Source organism: Phascolarctos cinereus, unplaced genomic scaffold (assembly GCF_003287225.1).
Source record: "Phascolarctos cinereus isolate Bilbo 61053 unplaced genomic scaffold, phaCin_HiC Scaffold_7;HRSCAF=346, whole genome shotgun sequence".
In the NCBI taxonomy this organism is placed as follows: Eukaryota; Metazoa; Chordata; class Mammalia; order Diprotodontia; family Phascolarctidae; genus Phascolarctos; species Phascolarctos cinereus.
This window is the reverse complement of record NW_027556180.1, coordinates 11,414,968-11,436,218: the sequence shown is the minus strand read 5'-3', so window position 1 is coordinate 11,436,218 and position 21,251 is coordinate 11,414,968. Positions and strand designations below refer to the sequence as shown.

Here is a 21,251-nt window from a genome sequence, read left to right as displayed (position 1 = left end):
GTTAATTGTTAAGGATTCATACACAAATGAGCTCTCCCTGGTGTCATTATGGCAATTCTGATACTAATCTTGCCTTCTTAATAAACAGGGATATCCACCAGCCCTTTGATGAAATTTTCACAGGGAGATATTTTAAGGACAAGCAGGAAAAGAGTAGGAAGGTTTTTTTTGTTTTTTTACCAAAAGTTTCAAAGCTTTCAAAAGATATAATCTCCTTTGTGCTCTTACTTCTGGCCTGGTTGGGAATACAAAGAGAGAAAGAGACAAGAGGGAAGGGGTCCTTCTCCGTTTGCAGAAATTCTCTTATCACAGGTGAGATGGATTTTGTTTGGCCCCTACAAACATAAATAAAACACTGACAGTGCAAAGAGGCAGCTTTTAGATCAAAATGAGGAACAATTTTATAGTGACTGGAGTAGTCCAAAACATGGAACTGGCCACCTCGGGAGGATCTGAACCCTCATCTCTGGGACCTTTTCCCTGGACACTGGAGGAGCACTCAGTGGGCATGCTGTTAAGGAGATGCCTGCTTCAGGCCGGAGCTGGGCTGCGTACCTTCTGATCCCTCTTCAAATGGGAGATTCTGGGACCCTGCCGAAATCCTATGTCCATCATGCCTTCCTAATTCAGCTGCAAGCTTCCTCTTGCCTACAATGACACTTAGTGTGCTGGTGCAGCAGGGGAAGGCTCCCCACAAATGCTCGCAATGTCGGCGCACGCTACGGCCATTTTTACCTTTGGCACTCTCTGTACGACGCGCCTCTTTATCATCTTCCTTCCCCTTCTCCGCCTTATTCTCATTTCTTCCTTCCGAGACACTAACAGTACTGAGCGACGGCACGGGGCTATTTTCTACCAGGTCCACTTGGTTGTAAAAATCAGGTATCAGAAATGTGATGTTCTAAAAACACACAACGTTTAAGATTCAGAACCCGAGCAGAGTCTATAATGACAACAAAGAAGAAGAAGGTGAGAGGAGGGGAAGACAGAGAGAAGGAGAGAGGGAAAGATGGAGGAGGAGAGAAGGGGAGAATGAAAGAAAGAGAAGTGAGACATAGAGAGTGAGAAATAAGAGAGATTAAAGAAAGTAAAACAAGTTTAACAAACAGATCTGCAAAAGATTTTCATTCCTTTGGCTCTGTCCCTTCTCTTTACAATGCCATGTACACGCACACACACTCACACACACGTACAAAGATCTGCCTCTTGCTGAAGTTTCATGGATAAAGGCAGTGGCCTTTTCGTGGGGGGGATTCATGTTTTGACAATTGGTTGGAGTAAATGGCCTCTGTTGGAGATCAGCAGATTCTATGGATGGTTCACCAACGACAGGCTGAGCTCATGATTTGGCCTTCATGGAGTGACACACTTCTTCTGTCTGTCTCCACCCAGTACCTCAAAAAAGCAGCTATGAGTACAGGTTTTTATGAGGTCAACTAATTTTGAAAGTAATCTCTCTTTTTTTGTCTACTGGCTAAAACATCTACTTCCTCTGGTAGAGAGAGGAAGGAAAAAACACCAGCAGTGCCAGTGGACAGAAGGGTACAACCTCTGCCAGGAGATCACTGGGAAGCAAACACTTTCCCCTCTCCCAGCCTCAGGAACAAAATCGAGGAGGGGAGCAGGCAAGAGCATACAACTCTAAAATTCCACGAGTCTACAAAGACACCTCCACTGAAGGCATTCTGAGACGCTGGACAATCAAAGGAAGAATGGCAAGGTCACAGTCAGAGTAAGATCTGCGGGAGGCAGCGGACAGAGCACTGTTCAATGGGCAGAAGCCAACGAAGTAAGCACATTCATGTACCATGCACACAAATGTGTACCCCTGAAGTGCTTACTGCGTACTAGGCACTGAGCTGAAAATACCATCCAGGGGGCAATCAGGATGGTAAAGCGCCTTGGAACCATATCACATGAAGCTCTATGGAAGAAAATGAGTACATTCAACTATTAACAGCTGTATGAAAAAATGTTCCAAATCATTGATAATTGGAGAAATGTAATTTGAAGCAACTCTGAGGTTTCACTTCACACATATCAGATTGGAAAAGACAGAAAGAAGGAAAAAAAGGAAAATGATTACTGTTGGAAGGGGCTACAGGTACCCCCATGCACCGTCAGCAGAGATATAAATTAGTTTAGTCATTCTGGAAAGCAGTCTGGAACTATACCCCAAAAGTCACTGAACTGTGCAAAGCTGGATCCAGCTACACCATTACTAGGTCCATACAGGAAAAAGATCAAAGAGTAAAAGGCTCTGTGTGTACACAAATATGGACAGAAACTCTTTTTGTGGTGACACCTAAGAAGCTATTCTTCAGTTGGGGCATGGCTAAACAAATCATAGTCTCTGAATACAAGAGAATAATTTCATCCTGTGAGAAATGACAAAATGGGGAGTTTCAAAGAAATCTGGGAAGAACTGACGCAGGATGAAGCGAGCAAAACCAGGAGGATAACTTATACGATAGTAACATAAAGAAGCATGTGGAGACACCTAAGAAAACAGATCAATGGAATAATAAATAATATTTATATTAAATATATTAATAATAAATTTAACATTTAATAATATAAAATAATAAATGGAAAATAATAAACCAAGATTCCAGAGAAATGATAGTGAAACCTGTGAGTCACAACCTGACAAGAGACGTGATGGACTCCTCGTGAAGAACAAAATGGACGTTTTCAGCCACAGCCACTGTGCATATTTGTTAAAAGAGCGTCCCTCTGATGGAAGTATGATAGGACCAAGAGGATAGGAAAGAAAGAAAAGGAAGGAAGGAAGGAAATAGGGTTATTGAAGCATTAGTTTTTAGAAATGAAGAAATGAGAAGGAAAACTGTGAAGAAGCACAACAAAGGATAGTTTTGAAAGATACAGGTAAAGCTTATTATATATTTTAAAAGAAAAGCAAACTGTACGTAAGAGAGATCTATAGTTTTCATGGACAATCCTCTTTATTTTTCTACCAAGTCTATGGAAATGCCCACTGTGGTGTTTCTTAAATTCAAAATAAAAATAAAAATGTTAAATGCCCAGAAGGGAAGAGAAGGAAGGCTCAACAGGAAGACAGACAAACAGGACAGCTTTGAAAGGGACATGTGCATTTGGCATAAGCTTCAAAGAAAAAGCAAGTTCTATCTAAAAGAAATTTGCAGTTTCATATACCAGCCTCTTTTTTATGTTCTACTTTATATGTGGAAATGTTCATTTTATTTGATGTTTGTTAAATTCAGAATAATTTTTTCTTTTAAAATAGAAGATATTTAGGCTGGAGAGCCCTTACTAGGGACATGTTTAAAACAGAACCCCCAACCATCCCCCTTTCAGAGCGCCCCCTACCTGGTCTCCTTCCTCAAGTCCCCCCCATTCCAGTGCGTCCTATACTGCTGACAAATTCACCCCCACTCAATCAAGTCCATGGCTCCTTATTGCCTCGAGGATAAACTACTAACTCTTAGATCTTCTAAAACTTTCCGCAGCCCGGCCCCAAATGAGTTCACCTGTGTAGAGTGCTTAGCATGGTGCCTGACGTACAGTGAGCGTGTCTCCACATCTCATCCCACGCTCCACGTCCCCTCTCTGGGCCTGAGCTGCTGCCCTGCACTGCTGCTGGCCATCCCTAGCCTGGAAGGCTCACCCCCTGACCTCCCTCTCAAACCCCCTTGTCTTATGTGCGTTGGTTTCCCCTGTTTGTTGTCTCTCTACTCATGTGGACACTCATCGCTTCCCCTTCAGAGGAGGGGCTGCTTCCTTCTTTGGCTTGGCTTCCCCAGCGCCTAACACTATGCCTGGAACACAGCTGGTGCTTAATAAATGCTTCTTGACTGAATGAAGTAGCCACAGCTTCTCCAAGATCTTAAAGCGCTGGCAAGTGAAAGAGGATGCGTCTAAAGCTTGAGCCCAGAGAGGGAGAACGGGAGTCAGGTCTGGGCTGCAGATGAGGACAGCTGTCTTGGCAAGTTGTGCGCTCCCCTCCCCACGGGTCCAGCATGTGAAGGGGCGTTCTCATGGGGTCTGACTTGGACCGCAGGGTCGTCTCTGCTCCCCCAGAAGAGAACGGACAGGAGAACAAAACAAAAGGAATCCCTACCTTCCCCAGCACCTCCACCTTTTCATAACCAAACAATGTTAGAGCAAAATTGCTGTTGATGCCATAGATGGTCCCATCAGGCTGAAGAGTGATTAAGCCGCTGATGGTGGTAAAAATCCAGAGGGAGGCCGAGTAGACGAACAGCGAAGGGGCCTCCTGGCCCTCCTCCTCCTCCTCCTCCGGGATGTCCGTCCGCAGCTTTAAGCTCAAGGGGAAGGCTCTGCCATCCTTGGTTCTGCCCGTCAGCCTCTGAATCCTGAGGTCCTATGAAAGCCAAGGCAGCTGATTTAGAGCAGGGCTGGGGCAAGGAAGGAAGGCAGGCTCCCTCCCGCCCTTCCTGTGCTCACTTTTCTCCTCACGGACACACACCACAAGGCTTCCCTAACTATCCGGAGGGGACCACATCTATAGCTGGCAAGCATCCAAGGGCTTGCCAGTTAACTCCTCCCCTACACTACAAACTCCCTGAGGAGCAGAACTGGGTTTGTGTCTTTCTCTGCACCCACAGCACTTGGCACACAGCAGGCACTTAATAGATGTCTAATGGCTGACTGCCACTCACCCCTGCAACCTTCCCTTCTTACTGATGTCTTTACTTCCGATAGGGATTTCCCACCTCCCCTAGTCCCAAAGCAGTCCCCAGTGGTCAGGAGGGCAGAAGGCTGGAGTCCAAGAGACGTCCATATTCCAATTCAGTCACCAACAAAAAAAGGGGGGAAAAATAGGGCTTTAAGTAGGAAAATCTCTGAATCCAAATTAGAAGAAGTATTTCGAATGCCTAAATCAATGGCAAGAGACTGTACCTGGTAGATCTGGCAAACAGTCACTCAAAGAACAGACAGAGAGCCCTGGGCCAGGGTTTGTCCTCTCTTTTGGGTCCTGGACCAGGGCCTCTCTCTCCCCCCTCCTTCCTTCTCCAACTCAGTCTGGAGATCTGGGGGTGAGCCCCTTCTCAAAATCATGTTTTTAAATATTTAAAATGAAATACAGAGGATTGCAAAGGAAACCAATTATACTGAAGTACAGTTATCAAAATATTTTTTAAAACAAGTTCATGGACCCAAGGTTAAAACTCCCTGCCTTAGCTGATATCCAGAAATTCCAAAAACTCTACATCAGGAATCCTGAGCTTAAATGTCAGAAAACAGAATCAGAAAACAGACTGAATTTGTTCCCCAGTCAGCCAAAGCCACCGGAGAAAAGGCTCTGCTCGACAGCGACCACGGCAGCTCATACCTCCATGATCTGCTGGCCCAGGGATGGCCTCCGCAGAGAAGGAATCAGGTCTGTGATCTCGCTCCCTATCACTTCTTCCAAGGACGCGTAGCCAAAGAGTTGAGCAAAAAGGTGGTCACACGATATTACCTTGCCCTTGGAGGAAAAGGGCAGCTGGTCACTTTGGTATGAAATACACCAGGATCACAGTTAATCCACCTTCCAGTCAAACCAAACCTCAGTTTCTTTTGAGTAAGAAAAATAAGTTAAAGCTGCCTCTACTGTAGGGGTGCAGATTTAAAAGCTAGTCACGTTTCAAAAAATACACAAACTTTCTCCCTCTATAAGAGAAATGACTAAAAGTCCACCCATGAAAAATCCAAAATTGGAGTGCATTATCATCTCGGGTTCTCAACAAAACACTGTCAACCACTACCATTTAGTGGCCTGCGTAGACTGTGTATGTTACGTGAGTTTTTTCTTTTTCTTTTTCTTTTTGTTTTAAATGGTGGGTGTCCCCATCTCACCCAGCCTGGAAGTGCAGGGGCCACTCAGGGGCCCAATCTCTTTACTCATCAGCATGGAGCTCTGACCTGGTCCTGCACTGACTTGGGCTGGCTCACCCCGCCTTGGGAAAGCCAGGAGCCCCCTGGCCCCGAGCGCTCAGTGACACACTCAGTGCAGACGCCATCCTGCTGCAGCTCAGGAGGATCTGCCATCTCGGCCTGACAGAGCTGGCATTAGCTAGACGCTGCAGAGAAGTTCACTTCTTTAAAATACAAAAAAAGCATTCCTTTCCCACACAGGATGAGGTCGTAACATTTTTCCAAATGGTGCTACTTAGATGTATGTTTATTTTTATTGTCAAACTGATGAAACATGTGTGAGAAAGCTCCACTGCGAGAACTACCTTTCACCAGTTCTAACCAAACCCCATCTGTCCCCTGAGCAGATCAACCAGAGGGAACTGCAGGAAGCACAACAAGGGCAAGTGACCTCTCCAGAGTCACACAGCTAACAAGCGTCAGGGGCAGGATCTGGGCAGAGGTCTTCCTGGCCCCCGCTCCCGTACTCTACCTGCCACACCAGGCCCACCTTCCAATATACAATGATAATGAAAACACGTGCGTCTCCTCAGGCAGCTAGGTGGCGCAATGGACGGAATGCCAGGCCTGGAGTCAGAAACACCTGAGAGACCCGAATTCAAATTCAGTCTCAGACACTTAGGAGCTGTAGGACCCTGGTCAAGTTACTTAACCCGTTTGCCTCAGTTTCCTCACCTGTAAAATGTGCTAAAGGAAATAGCAAACCCCTCCAGTATCTCTGCAAGAAAACCCCCAAGGGGTTCCCAAAGAATCGGACACAATTGAAATGACTGGACAAGCACATCTCTTTGAAGAGGCCTCGACCAAGGTTCCAGTCAGCCCCGCAGGCTGGCCCCTGGAAGCCTGCCTTTTCCAGAGCATCTCACACATAGCAGGCACTGGGCTGGTAGGCTGGCGGGCTTTGCTTCGTTTCCCCTAACGGTATAACTGGGAGGAGAGATTTTTGAAGCACTAAGGGGGAAAAAACCCTACGTGACAGTGAAATAACATAGCAAACTCACATCGCTCTGGAAAGTGACCCAGACTGTGAACCTCTCCACGGGCTCCAGCAGAACCACACAGCAGGGAGAGCTATTGTGCTCCACAGTCTTCATCCAGATAGAGACAGGAATCTTCTCCTTGCTGGAGCAGACGAGGTCCACCTGGGAACAGGGCGAGGATCAGAATCCCTCCACAAAGCCCACAGCACCAGCCAGTCCAGCTCCTGGAGGAGCTCCGACAACGAGGCCTCGCGTCCAGGAGAAGACAAGCCCGCCCCAAGGGGCCGGCTTTCACCAAAGCCAAAGACTAGGATTGCACCCTTCAGAGCTGGATGATTCTAAGGAAAATGAGCTACTTGAATGGCCCCAGGAGCTCAGCAGCATGGGCAGTGCTCCCCTGAGGGACATGGGAGATGGTCTTGGACAGCAGCCTGGTACTAGCCTCTAACCACCTGGTACTGGGCGAGGCTGGTCCCAGTCTTTCCAGCTGAGGAAGGCCTGCCAGACGCAGCCTTGAGGAGGCACTGAAATAGGATTTAAGGGAGAATCAGAAAAATCAAATCATTTTCTTCCTCCTCAGCTATATATGATGCATCAGGAAAAGAAAAAAAGGAAGTTACTTCTTAAAATGACTATTCCCACAACTACACATACTGTTTTTCTTACCTGGTTTCTCTTTCTCAAGAACTAACACATCTTTAATGGATCGATCCAAAATGCTTCAAATTAAAGTCACAGAATGTTAAAGGTAGAAAGGATCTTAAAATTGCTTCATTTGATCCTCACAACAACACCACGAAGTAGATACTATTATTACACTCATTTTAGAAATAGGAAACTGAGGCAGACAGAGCTGAGAGGATTTGCCCAAACCCAGAACTTCCTGAGCCCAATCCCCTGGTGACCCCGGAAGCTGGAGGCAAAAGACAGAGGTTCAAACCTGGATTCTCCTTCTTAGCACTTATGTGCCCATATGAGCTCTTTTATGACTGACCACTGCATTCATGTGGGCCTCACTTCATCCTCCTCTGTCCTCTGAATCCCTCCTAGCTCTAAAACTCTGATTCGGTAATTCCTGAAAGCCCTTTAAATTTCTGGAGGAGCTGGGGTAACAAAATGGACTGATGAGTGGGCAGCATTCTGGTGATGAGTCTCTCTGAAGGCAGTAACGGAGCCCACTCAGCCTCCGTGTCTTTCCGGCTCACACTCTGACAGTATGGCCTTGAAGAACCACCCCCGTGACAATCATAAGGTGGCACATGAAGAGAACCGAAATAGAAAATGTTGTAAACATTTTCCAAATTCTTCACGTATTTTATAGTTCGCTTATGTTCATTTCACGTGCACTTTTATGTGGCCAGATACACTTGGAGAAATTAGGCTTCAGTATTCTCGTCTTGAACCCAACTTCCACCACAATTTAGGCACGTCCAAGGATGGTACACTGTAAGAAAAAAAAACTTCCACGAAAAGTAGGTGCTCAGGAGACTTAAATATTCATTTATCAAAGGGATCTGCCAATTAAACTTTGGATATGAAAAATACATATGGAATTGGCCACTTTAAGGATGAGAACAATTACTAATTTTGAAGGTGGAAACAAATCAAGGCAGGCTCTAGGCAAAATACAAAAGAACCATGTAAAGGTTATAAAAAGGCCCGGCTTCCAAGGCACGAAGGCCTCACTCACCACTGTTCCAAAAGCGATGACGTTTTGTCCAGATGTCGGATCAGATTCATTAAGTAACGCCTCCACTACTGAGGTGCTGGATTTAGAAAAGAACACCGACAACCTCTGGCCAATCAGCTCTTGACCACCATAGCCGAGGAGGTCGCAAGCTTGGTCATTGATGACGAGGATCTAGAAAGGGACAGAGCAGGGTGAAAGCACAAATCGCTCGGAGCAAATCCCCCAAGGTTCAAACACCGATGCTATAGCCTCTTACCTCACTTAGAGCCCAGTTTAAAAAAAAAAATGTAAACCAGTAACATCCCAGAATGCTTCTTGTTTTGCTCTCTCATTGCCATCATAACACAGCTTAAGCCACAAGGTTTTCCTTCCCTATGCACCACTTCGCATTTCCTACCCTACAGACCAAACTCCAAAGCAGAAATGATGATGAGAGTGTCTCAGATACTGCCAAGAATAACACAATTTCATCCAGTCATCAAACTACAGACAACCTGCTCCTAATCATAAATGTGAACACTAAAAATGGGAAATGACATCAACAGCTCCCCTCTTCTGTTGATGTGGGCCACTAGCTTCTAAGCAAATGCATTTAGAGAGCTGAAACATTTTAAGTCCATTTTTCTCTTAATTGGGCTAACAGCTAAGTAGATAATGGGAAATGGTTTACCCTTCTTCTCCCTTAAATCTCTACCCTCATAAACAAATTATGTCAATATGGCAAGGATCTATAAATTTATCAGTATGAATATTTCCTCCATCAACACCGAGCATGATCCCCTCTTATCACTGAGCAGATGGGCCTGGAGAATTGAATGAAAACTCCTTTACCCCTCAGTGAATATGGTGAAGGAAGAGCAGAAAAACCCAATTATCGTCTAACTTCAACTTCATGTGGGTTTCAGTCTTTTTACTTTACAAAGATGGGCCCAAATATTTTGTCCTAAGACTGCTCGACAAGCACACAAATTACCCTTCCGACATGATTCAAAGCACCAATACAAAAGAGGCATTTCTATGGCTGGTCCTCAGGACCAAAGCTAACACTACCTTCATCGTCTTCAAGTCCACTATGAGCACGGCTTTATTTGGGGCACACGTGTACACAGACGCAGATAGAGAGTGAAGGGATGACTTCGAAGAGAAGCTGTTCAGTAAGGAGGTATAGGAAGAATTACATATAGCACTGGGCAGTTCAGAATGCTCCAGCGGGGGCATCACGCTGAATCGGCTCATACAAATATTTTGGGCAGCCAGTGAAGACAAGCAATAGGTATTCCATTTGTCTTCTGAAAAGGAAAATAAAAGAAAGAAAAGGGTGAGAGCTTCTGCAGCTGCTAAGAATCTGGCAGGTTTTGTTCATTATTTTTTTTCAATCAGCAAAAATCTACCTTCTCTCCCTTCCACCCCTGCCTTTCCCCCAACTAAGAATGAAAGAAAAACAAAACCCGTCACAAAAATTCAGAGTTAAGCAAAACAAATTTCCCCTTTGTCCATGTACAAAAATATATGTATCTCATTTTGCAATGAGCCCTTCACCTCTCTATCAGGAGGTGGGTAGCGTGTTTCCTCATCAACTCTATGGAATTAGGGTTGGTCACTGCGCTGATCAAAGCTCCTAACTGTTCTGCTGCTTCTGTTCACTTTACTCTGCATCAGTTCAGACAAGTCTTCCCAGGTTCCTCTGAAACAATCCCCTTTATCATTTCTTACAGCATAAAAATATTCCATCATATTTATATACTATAACTTGTTTAGCCATTCCCCAGCTGACAGGTACCCTCTGAAATGCCCATTCTTTGCCAACTCAAAAAAAGCTATAAATATTTTTATTCCTTTTCTGTTTTGCTTAGGACTAACCTCTCCCTTAACCTTTTTGTCGTTCAGTCATTACAGTCGTATCCAGCTCTTCAGGAGCCCAGTTGGGATTTTCTTGGCAGAGACACTGGAGTGGTTTGCCATCTCCTTCTCTAGCTCATTTTACAGATAAGAAAACAGAGGCAAACTGGGTTAAGTGACTTGCTCAGGGTAACACAGCTAGTGCCTGAGGCCAGATTTAAACGCAGGAAGATGAGTCTTCTGGATTCCAGGTGCGACGTTCTCTCCACTGCATCACCTGGCTGCCCTTAACCTGCCCTCCCTAATTCTCCACTTCTCCCTCATACTTCCCTGTTGAGTGAAATATCTCTGTACCTAGCTCTATATTTGTGTTATTCTTCCTTTGACCAGGTTAGATGAGAGTGAGGTTCAAGCATCAGCCACTGGTTCTACTTACACACCCTGATTACAGGACACAATTTTTCCTAACCTTCCTTTTCCTTCCCCCTCTGATGTATGCCTCTTCACCTCTCCTTCTATTCTTCTCTTAAGATCATCAAGATATAGAAGAACCATTCCCAAGCTTTGTCTAATTAGACTCACTCTATGACCCCTGATGATGACAGGGGTCAAAGGAGACACCCGTATCATCTCCCCATACTGGAATGCAGGCAATTATCATTTTTTGCTCCTTATGATTGTTTAGTCATGTTTATCTTTTTATGTTTCTCTTAACTAGCATGTTTGAGCTTCAGAGTTTCTATGTAGCTCTAGTCTTTTCATCAAAAATATTTGGAAGCCTTCTATTCCATTAAAAATCCATTTTCTCCTCTGTAGGATTATACTCAGTTTTTCTGGGTAAGTTATTCTTGGCTGTAAATATGCCCTTTGCCTTCTGGAATATCATATTCCAAACTCTGCTCCTTTATAGGAGCTGCTGCTAAATTATGTGTGATCCTGACTGTGGCTCCTTGGTACTTAAATTCTTTCTTTCCAGCTGCTTCAAATATTTTTTCATTGACCTAGAAGCCCTGGATCTTGGCTGTGATGTTCCTGGAATTTTTCACTTTGGGGTAACTTTCAGGATGTGATCAATGAATTCTATTTCCACTTTGCATTCTAATTCTAAGAGATCTAAGTAGTTTTCTTTTCACATTTCTTGAAATATCATGTCTAGGCTCCTTCTTTCCTTTTCTTTTCTTTTTCTTTTTAGTCATGGCTCTTGGGTAATCTAATGATTCTTAAATTTTAACTCCTTGATCTCCAGATCAGTTGTTTTTACCTTGAGATAACTTACACTCTTTTACTTTGTTTAAATATTTCTCTTTGTCTCATAAAGTCATTGGCTTCTATTCGGTCCATTCCAATTTTCAGCACATTTGTTATCTGGAGAAGGTTTTGTATCTCTTGTGCCAGGCTGTTAATCCCTTTCCAATTCTTTCTTCCATAGCTCTCATTTCTTCTCCACTTTTTTTCTTCAGGTGTTCTTGAGGAGTGACCTTACTCTGACTGTGCACCTTCCACGGATGCTAGGCATATTCTCTGATGGAAGGGAAGGAGGAAAGTGGGTAGAGAGCAGGATTTCCATCTCCTGCTTAGTCTCCAGCCTGCCTCCCATCTGACTGTATGCCTTCCATCTCAGTCTCCTCTGGGTAGAGTGGTGCCTTCCACACAATGACAAACACACTCATACCTTACACATCTCAGCGATTCTGAACCCCTACTGGTCACCACCCAAACCCCATTCCCCACTACCTGATTCCTGATTCCATCCCCTCAACCTTCTCATCCCAAAGTCCCAACCAAATGCTACCATTTCTTCTACTGTGCCCTCCGGAATGCTTGTTCTGTAGACAACACACTTGCCTTCATCTTAAATCTTTTCCTCTCTCTCTCCTCCCACCTTCTAGCAATCCCCTAGACCTGCCCCTCCCCTTCTGACATAACCTCCCTGGCCACCTTTGACAGTCCTGGTTGCATCATTACATACTTCCCTAGGCTCACTCCCCATCGCTACTTCCAGGTTCTTCCCCATCTCCAACACTTAGTAACCTCTCCTCCTCTGAGGTTCATGCAAGCCATATGTACCACCCAATCAAAATCATAGTAGTGGTTGTCCTACAGACCTCCAGGTCGCTCCCCTTCCTTCCTCAACAACTCAGTACCTGGTTCACAATTTTTCTCTCCTTCTCAACTCCTGCCCTCGTTGTAGTGAATATCAACATACACACAGACTCTCCCTCACACACCCTAACCCATTCAGTTCCCTGTGCTAGTCACTTCCCATGAGCTACACCTCCACCCCACCTCAAAGCCATATGCGTAGACAGCCTTTGGTCTTGCCACCACCCACACATGCACCATCTCCATGTTCAAGAATTCTGAAGTCCCCTCAGCAGATCATGATCTATTGGCTGTCCACTTCCCCCTCTGCCTTCCTTACCAAACCCTACCCTTCATGCACACCATGACCTCAGATCCCTTGCTCAGTTCTTTCCCAGGCCATCCCCCCCTGAACCAGCCACTCTCCCTCCTCATCTCCATCGTGACAGTTCAGCTCTCAAGTCTCTGGTCTCCTCATCATTTAACTAATTGCATCCAGCCAAGCCTCAGCCTTGGGTCGCCCCCACCATCCATCACCTTCCCTCTGACATATACACTGCTGAACAAAGGTAGAGAAAATCACACAATCACTTTGACTGGGGCCACTACAAATTTGTTACACAATCTCAACTAGGCCCTCACTGTTGTCAGGCAACCGTGCTACATACCTCCCTTATCAACTCACTATGCTGATGCACATCGGCTCTTCCAACCTTCTCATCTCTCCTCAAACTTCCTCTGGCTCCCCCTGCCCCTACCCTCTGAGCTGAGAACCTTGCCATTCACTGTGAGCTCTCTCTCCTCCCCTTTTTCATCTCCTACCACTCTGGGGCCTTCCACCATCATCTCCTTCACCTCTGACTCACACGAAGAGGCGGCCTTACTCCTTACTAAGGCAAACCTCTGTCTTCAAAAGTGATCCCATTCCACACCATCTCCTCCAACAGACTGCTCTCTCTGTCCTTCCCTCTCTTTCACTTATCTTCAACTTCTCCCTTTCTACTGGCTCCTTCTCCACTGATAGAAACAGGCCCATGTCTCAACTGAGCCTATAACTCTTCTGTCCTTTATAGCTAAACTCCTCGAGGTCATCTACAATAGGTGCCTCTACCTTCCCTCTTCTCACTCTCTTAACCCCCGACAATCCAGTTTTTTTACCTCATCATTCCAATAAAATCGCTCTCTCCAAAGTTATCGATGAGCTCTCAATGGCCAAATCCAATAGCCTTCTCTCAGTCCTCATCCTTCTTGACCTCTCTGCAGCCTTTGACGAAACTGATCCCCCTCTCCTCCTTGGTACTCCCTTCTCTCTGGGTTTACAGGACATCTCTTGCCAAGTTCTCCTCTTCCCTATGTGACCTCTCCTTCTCACTCTCCTTTGCTGGATCTTCACCAAGGTCACACCCTCTATGTGTCCCATGGGGCTCAATCCTAGGCCCACTTCTCTTGCCCCTGTATACAACTTCATTTGGTGATCTCATTAGCTCCCATGGATTTAATTACCATCTCTATGATGATGATTCTCAAACCTACCTATCCTGCCCCTAAAACTTCAGATATCTTGAATAGGATGTCCAGTAGGCATCAATAAACTTAGCATGCCCAAAACAGAACTCATTATCTTTCCTCCAATTCCTCCCCGCCTCATCTACCTTCCCTACCACTGTAGAGGGCAGCATCCCCCACCCTCAGGCTTCCGATCTAGGAATCATCCTGGACTCTTCACTATCTCTCACACCCCACATCCAAGCTGTTGCCAAGGCCTGTGATCTCACCTTTGCAGCATCTCTCAAATACACCTCCTCCTCTCCTCTGACACTGCCCCCATCCTGGTGCAGACCCTTATCACCCGATGCCTGTACTACTGTAGTAGCTGTTGGTGGGTCTGCCTGTCCCAAGACTCTCCTGACTTCAATCCATCCTCCATTCAGACACAAAAGTGCTCTTCCTAAAGAGCAGAGCTGATCATGTCACCCCCCAACTCAATAAATTCCCGTGGCTCCCAATTGCCTCCAGAGGCAAATACAAAATACTCTGTTTGACATTCAAAGCCCTTCATAACCTGGCCCCCTCCCCCATCCTAGTCCTGGCCTCCTGCCTGTTTGAGACGAGACCCTCCATCCCTAGTTCTGGCATTCTCTCTGGCTGCCCCTCATGCCTGAAACACTCTCCCTCCTCCATTCCAACCACCACCCCCTCTGGCTTTTTTAACACCCCACTAAAATCTCACCTTCTACTGGAAGCCTTTCCCAAAGGCTCTTGACTCCTGTGCCCTCCCACTTCCAATTGTTCATCTATGCTTTGTAGAGCTTGTTTGCATACATTAGCCTGCTTACTGCCTTCCCCCACTAGACTGAAAGCTCCTTGAGGGCAGGGACTGTCTTTTGCCTCTTTTTGTATCCCCAGCACAGAGCCTGGAACATAGTAGGTGCTTAATAAATGTTTAGTGGACTGATTCACTGTATTTATAGAAACCTTTTTAATTCTTGCTTTATCTCTTGTTGGAATTCTAGTTGTATTTGTGTCCACCTGCATTTTTCTCAGAGGCTTTGTAGATAGATGTTTTGGAGCCATTCTCTTCTGGGTTGGTTTCTTGAGCATCCTTTCACCATAACTTTTTGTGGTCAGATTCTTTTTTTTTTTGGTTAGCTCATTCTTTTACCTTGATTTCTAACTCCAGACTTGATGTTAGAACAAGATTCGCATATTGCTGGAGAAAGGTCTGGGTTGATCTTGTTGCTACTTTCTTGGGGAATTAAGCCTTGTGTCATTCTGGGCTCTTGGGGACAGCTCAGGCTGAGCACCTGCATGCCTCCAGTGCTCCCACAGTGATCCGATCCCAGGCAAAGTCTGATGACTGCCTCTGGTCTGAGCTCTGCCTCCCCTATGAGTGAGCTACCAAGTCCTGCTCATTCTTCCACGGTGACAGAACCACAGGCTTCCCTTTGGGGTGGGATTCCTAGGCTAGTCACTCCTCTGCAGGTTTCAAAGCGATTCCCTGCTCTGCTCCTGGGATCTGGTACACACAGCCTAGCACCCTGGGGCCAGGTCCCCTCCTCAGTCCACCCTGGATCCATGACTTGGGACTGAGTAGCGGGAGACAAAACTGCCAGCTGGCACCTCTTCCCACCTTCCTGTAGGAGTTCTGGGTGTCCTGGTATGGGCCTGGCAGCTCCTTCCTCCTTACAGCTCAGCCTCTCTCTCGGTACCCTCAAGGAGCTCCTGACCAAACCCTGTCCCCAGTGTCTACAGACCTTTCTCTATGTCTCCTAGTGCCCACTTTGGCTGAAAAGGTAGCATACTTGGCTTTTTCTTGGATTTCCTTAACAGGATTGAGACAGGCACATGTTCTAGACTTGTCTGGAGGAGCTTGAGGGGGTGAGGGTGGGAGCTCAACTGGATGTCTTTGCCATCTGGGCTTTGTCTTCGCATTTGGCTTTTTAAATCAGGTTTTATTGACATCTTTTGCTTTTACATTTGTCCCTCTTATCCCTTATTGTCTCCCTTTCCCGAGAGCTTTCTCTTATATGAGAATGTTTTTAAATACATGAAATAATACAAAATCTTGCAGAAGGTTCAAAGTATTATATAGTTTATGAATACTGAAAATTCATTCCAAGACTCAATTTTCCATTGATTGTTTTGAAAAAAGAAAGTCTTGGAAACCTATCAGAATGGCCTCAGAAGCACCACCATCAATCATCAAAACACTACATAGTTTGGGTTACAAAGTCACATAATTTGGAGGAGTAGAAACAGCCCTGGGCTTAGAGTTCAGGGACCTACATGTTCACTGACCAGTGAAACCATGGCCAAGTCCATTAACCTTTCAAAGCCTCAGTTTACTCACCTGTAAAATATGGATAAGAAACCTCACAGGGTTTGTTATGAGGAAAGCAATTTAGAAAGTTTATTCTTTTTATTTTTATTTTTGACAGACTCTATAATTTCATTGCATACGTATAGGAAGCTGAGGAAAGAGCTTCCTTTACCAACGTACTATCCCTGAAACTAACAGGCTGGTAGTTCCCTGGGTCAGTGTCAGTAGGTGTCAATCACCTGGTCTGCCAGTCTCACAGGTCTTGGCACATCTCCAAAAGTCTCATGATGGAAAATGCTACCCACATCCAGAGAAAGAACTACGGAGTTTGAATGCAGATCAAAGCAGACTATTTGCTATTTTTTTTCTCTTCTGTTTTGTTTTGTTTCTTCCTTCTTGGGGTTCCTCCCATTGGTTCTAATTCTTCTTTACAACATAACCAATGTCCAAATATATTTAATAGGAATGTATATGTAGAGCCTATATCAGATTGCACGCCATCTTGGGAGGGAGGCAGGGACGGAGGGGGAGAAAGCTTGAAACTCAAAATCTTATGGAACTGAATGTTGAAAACTAAAAACAAATGAAAAATCATTTTAAAAAAGAACACATTAAGTCCTGAGCCCAGCTGACATAATTGTCTTTGGTCTAAGAGAAATGGCCAAATAACCATCCTTTTATTAATAAATGTGCTGGCCTTATTAATAAGATGATTAAATTACCCAGAAATTATGTCTCTCAAACCTTTTCAATTGTCCCGATATATTTAGTGTTTTGACCTAGGTTAACAAAGCAACAATGTATTGGAAAGGAGAGGTATTGTTTTAATAACTATAAAAAAATTATTAGAAATTAGCAAAACAGAGTGAGGGAAAAAATACAAGTGCACAGCAGAGAATAAAAGAAAATGTAGAAGGAATCATAGAAAGCAGAGTAGCTTTGAAAACGACGAGCAATATATAGGTTTTTTTTTAAAAAGTAAACAGTGTGTTCTCATTTCGTCTTTATGTATTTAAATTCAAAATGAATAATTTTTTTTTAAAAAAAAAGGAGGAAAAGAGAGTTGGAAGGAAGAAAACCAGGAGGGCTTTACTGTTCTTTGATTCTACGAAAAAGGGAATGAGAGCAAGGGAAAACATGGTGCTGGGAGACAGAAGCCCAAAATTCTAGTCCCAGCAATGTATAATATTCATAGCATGATTTTATGAAACGGATCTCTCTAGCATTGCTGACTGCTGTTATTTTCTAAATTTTATTTTTAACATTCATTTTCTAATTCTGAGTTTTGAACTTCCTGCCTCCGGCACCTCTCCCACTCATTGAGAAGGCAAGCATATAATATCAATTATACATGGGAAATCACGAAAAACATATTTCTCTATAAGTTATGTTACCAAAAAAATCAAGAAAAATAAAGTTTAAAGAAAAAGGATGAGCAAATCAAAACCCTAGCCAAAAGCAGTGCTGCCTTATATACTTAGAATTCTACTGTTCCTAGGCAAAGGGGTATTTTTTAATGTTTCAAGATAGTTTCTTTTACATAAAAATCTTTAACTCTTTGGAATCATAAAATATTAGAATTTTGCAGGATCTTAAACATTATCCATTCCAACCTCTTACCCAAAGCAGCGTTAAAAGAAATCTTAGCTTGGGTCTCACTCTGGGCTATGAGGCAAACTCAGGAAAAAGAAAGGCTAAAGTATTTTATTAGCACACAAAGAAAGCAAGTAGTTGGACTGCACCCAGCCCTGATAAACATGCACTGCTTTTATACACAGGAGTAAAAGACTTCCATATAAAGGCAGGAAAATACTGATTGGTACGTGTAGGATGAGGAAATGGGTTTTATGCCACCTCAGCTTTTCCCCCTGGCTAAGCCCATATGCACAGGGATAGCCTCAGACTGCCATTTTCCACAGGCTAGTTGCACATTAGCCAAAGATCAATTGAGAGTTAAACATAGAGTCTCTTGGGCTGACTTTGCACAGCCCGAATATAATGTTTTTTCAAAGAGCAACGATCAACATCTATCAATCTGTAAACAAAGACTACGGTACCAGCCCAGGCATATAGAAACGATCGCTTAAAGATGAGAAGAGGAAGTACCTGGCTAAATGTCCATACGAGATAAGGCAAGAAGCACTAATAGATTCAGATCTGTCCAGCCCCGATATCTCGCCTGAGCTTTTGTCCAGCATCACCAATTGCCTCTCAGACATTTCAGATGTTAGGTCCCCAAGTACATCCCTAACGCAACATGTCCAAAAGAGAACTCATTATCGTCCCCCCTGCAGACTTCCCCGTTTCTGTCAAAGACACTCGCATCCTTCTAGGCTTCCAGGTTCATGACGTTGACCCGGCCTCCTCACTCCTCGTCACTGCACATATTCAAGGAGCTGCCAAAGCCGGCCATGTCTACCTCCAGGTCCCTCACAGCACACTGTCTCCACTCACACCTAGCTGGCATCTTAGTGCAGGCCCTCACCTCCTTCACCTCAATTACTGGAGCCTCCTAATGAGGCTGCGCATCCGTCTCCTTGTCTCAAGTCTATCCTGCCTGCTGCTGCCCAAGCAATTCTCTTTGAGCAGTGATCTGACAGCTTGATTCCTCTACTCCAGTGGCTAAAAAATAAAACACAATAAAAACTCCTCGATTTCACTTTACAGCACAAGCTGGCTCCATTTGTGTCATTTGAGACGGTACTCTAGGAGGGGGAAAAGGGAAAGATAATTGGGATAACTATGTGATATAAGAAACAGAAAATAGAAATTAAAACTTACTTAAAAGAAAGATTCCCCTAAATGGGAAGCTTTCAGGAAGAGCAAGAAAGAGTCTCATTATAAACAAACTCTCACATTCTTAACTCTCTGTATTCTGTCAGGCTCATTCAACTAAAACTTCTCTCCAAAGTTACCAGTGATTTTTCCTCCTAAGTCTTCAAAATTTTGGCATGTTGTCTCATTGTTATCACTATCTTTAATGAAATTATTAATTTCTTCTACGATTTGTTCTATGATTTAACTCACCCATTCTTTAGGATTAAGTTTCCAATTAATGTTTTTTCTTTATTTTAAAGTTTCTTTATAATGTAATTTTTATTGCATTATGGTTGGCAAAACATGCATTTAATATTTCTGCTTTTCTGCAATTGTTTTTGAGGTTTTTATGCTCAAATACATGGTCAGGTTTTGTAAAGATGTCATGTACAGCTGAGAAATAGGTATACTCCTTCCTGTATTCATTTAATTACCAAAAGTCTACCATATCTAACTTTACTAAAATTTGTTCAGGTCCTTCATTTTTAAAATTTTTTTGGTTAGATTTATCTATGTCTGAGAGTAGTAAATTGAGGTACCCCACTTTTCCCCTGTAACTCATTTAACTTTGCCTTTAAAAATTTCAATACTATGCCATTTGGTGTATATATGTTTAGTATTGATATTAATTCACTGATTATAGTGTCATTAAGCAAAACATAGTTTCCTTGTTTAGGTCCATCTTTGGTGTTGTTTTGTCTGAGATCATGATTGCTATCCTTGCCTTTTTTTTTTTAAACTTTAGCTGAAGTATAATTCTGGAGATTCTGCTCCAGTCTCTTATTTTAACCCTGTATGTATCTTTTGGTTTTAATTATGTTTTTTATAAACAATGTATTATTGGATTCTAGTTTCTGATCCAGTCTGCTATACTCTTCTGTTCGACGGGTGGTTTCATTCCATTACCAGTTATGATCGCTAATCAAGTATTTCCCTCCATACTTTTCTCTTATACTTTTCCTTTTTTCCTGACCTCTTTAAGAGTTTGTTTTGCTTCTGAGGAATTCCTCCCTTAATCTATCCTCCTTCTTATTCCACCTGATTCTAAGAGATCTAGGCCGTTTTCTTTTATGATTTCTTGAAATATGATGTCTAGCTCTTTTTTTGATCAGGGCTCTCAGGTCATCCAATGATTGGGGGGGGGGGGAAGGAGGGCAAGGCAATCAGGTTTAAGTGACTTGCCCAGGGTCACACGGCTAGTAAGTGTCAAGTTGAACTCAGGTCCTACTGACTTCAGGGCCGGTGCTCTCTCCACAGCACCCCCTCGATGCCCCTCATCCAATGAATCTTAAATTATCTCTCTTCTCAATCTGTTCCAGGTCAGTGATTCTGCTATGAACTGCCTCATGTTTTCTTCTATTTTTTTCAGTCTTTTGACTTTGTTTTAATATTTCTTAATAATTCTAATTTTCAAAGAGTTATCATCTCGAGTAAGGTTTTATACCTTACTTTTATTCCTAGCTGTTAATTTCCTTCTAGTATCATTCTTCTATAGTTCTCATTTCTTCTCCCATTTTTTCTTCTACTGCTCTCAACTGGTTTTTTAAATCATTTTTATTTATTTTTTTCTTTTTAACTCTTGCTTTTGAAATAATCAAGATTGGTTCTGTACCATTTTTTAAATTAACTTATTTATTTTTAGTTTTCAACTTTCACTTTCACGAGATTTTGAGTTCCAAATTTTCTCCCCATCTCCCCTCCCCCCACCCCAAGATGGCATACATTCTGAACACCCCTTCCCCCAATCTGCCCTCCCTTCTATCACCACCACTCCCTTCTCTTACCCTCTTCCCCTTCTATTTTCCTATAGGGTTAGATAAGATTTCTATACCCCACTGCCTGTATATCTTATTTCCCAGTTGCATGTAAAAACAATTTTTCATGTTCATTTTTAAAACCTTGAGTTCCAAATTCTTTCCCTTCCTCCCTCCCCACCCACCCTCACTGAGAAGGCAAGCAATTTGATACAGGTTATACATGTATAGTCATGCAAAACACTTCCATAACAGTCATGCTGTGAAAGACTAACTATATTTCCCCCCCTCCTACCCTGCCCGCCATTTATTCTATTCTCTCCTTTGACCCTGTTCCTCCTCAGAAG

At 43.6% G+C, this 21,251-nt stretch overlaps 1 protein-coding gene across 6 annotated transcripts in view; it reads right to left on the bottom strand.

Annotated features, from left to right (window-relative positions):
* The window catches only part of PASK (PAS domain containing serine/threonine kinase), a 65,284-nt gene that overhangs the window by 26,518 nt on the left and 17,515 nt on the right, over nucleotides 1–21,251 (bottom strand). For all 6 annotated transcript variants that reach the window (XM_020988991.2, XM_020988993.2, XM_020988994.2 and 3 more), the window contains 6 exons: nucleotides 9,643–9,881; nucleotides 8,593–8,763; nucleotides 6,924–7,064; nucleotides 5,339–5,473; nucleotides 4,103–4,366; nucleotides 736–901 (listed from right to left, as the gene is read on the bottom strand). In XM_020988991.2, coding sequence (XP_020844650.1) covers nucleotides 736–901; nucleotides 4,103–4,366; nucleotides 5,339–5,473; nucleotides 6,924–7,064; nucleotides 8,593–8,763; nucleotides 9,643–9,881 — 1,116 coding nt within the window. The remainder of the gene's footprint in view (nucleotides 1–735; nucleotides 902–4,102; nucleotides 4,367–5,338; nucleotides 5,474–6,923; nucleotides 7,065–8,592; nucleotides 8,764–9,642; nucleotides 9,882–21,251) is intronic.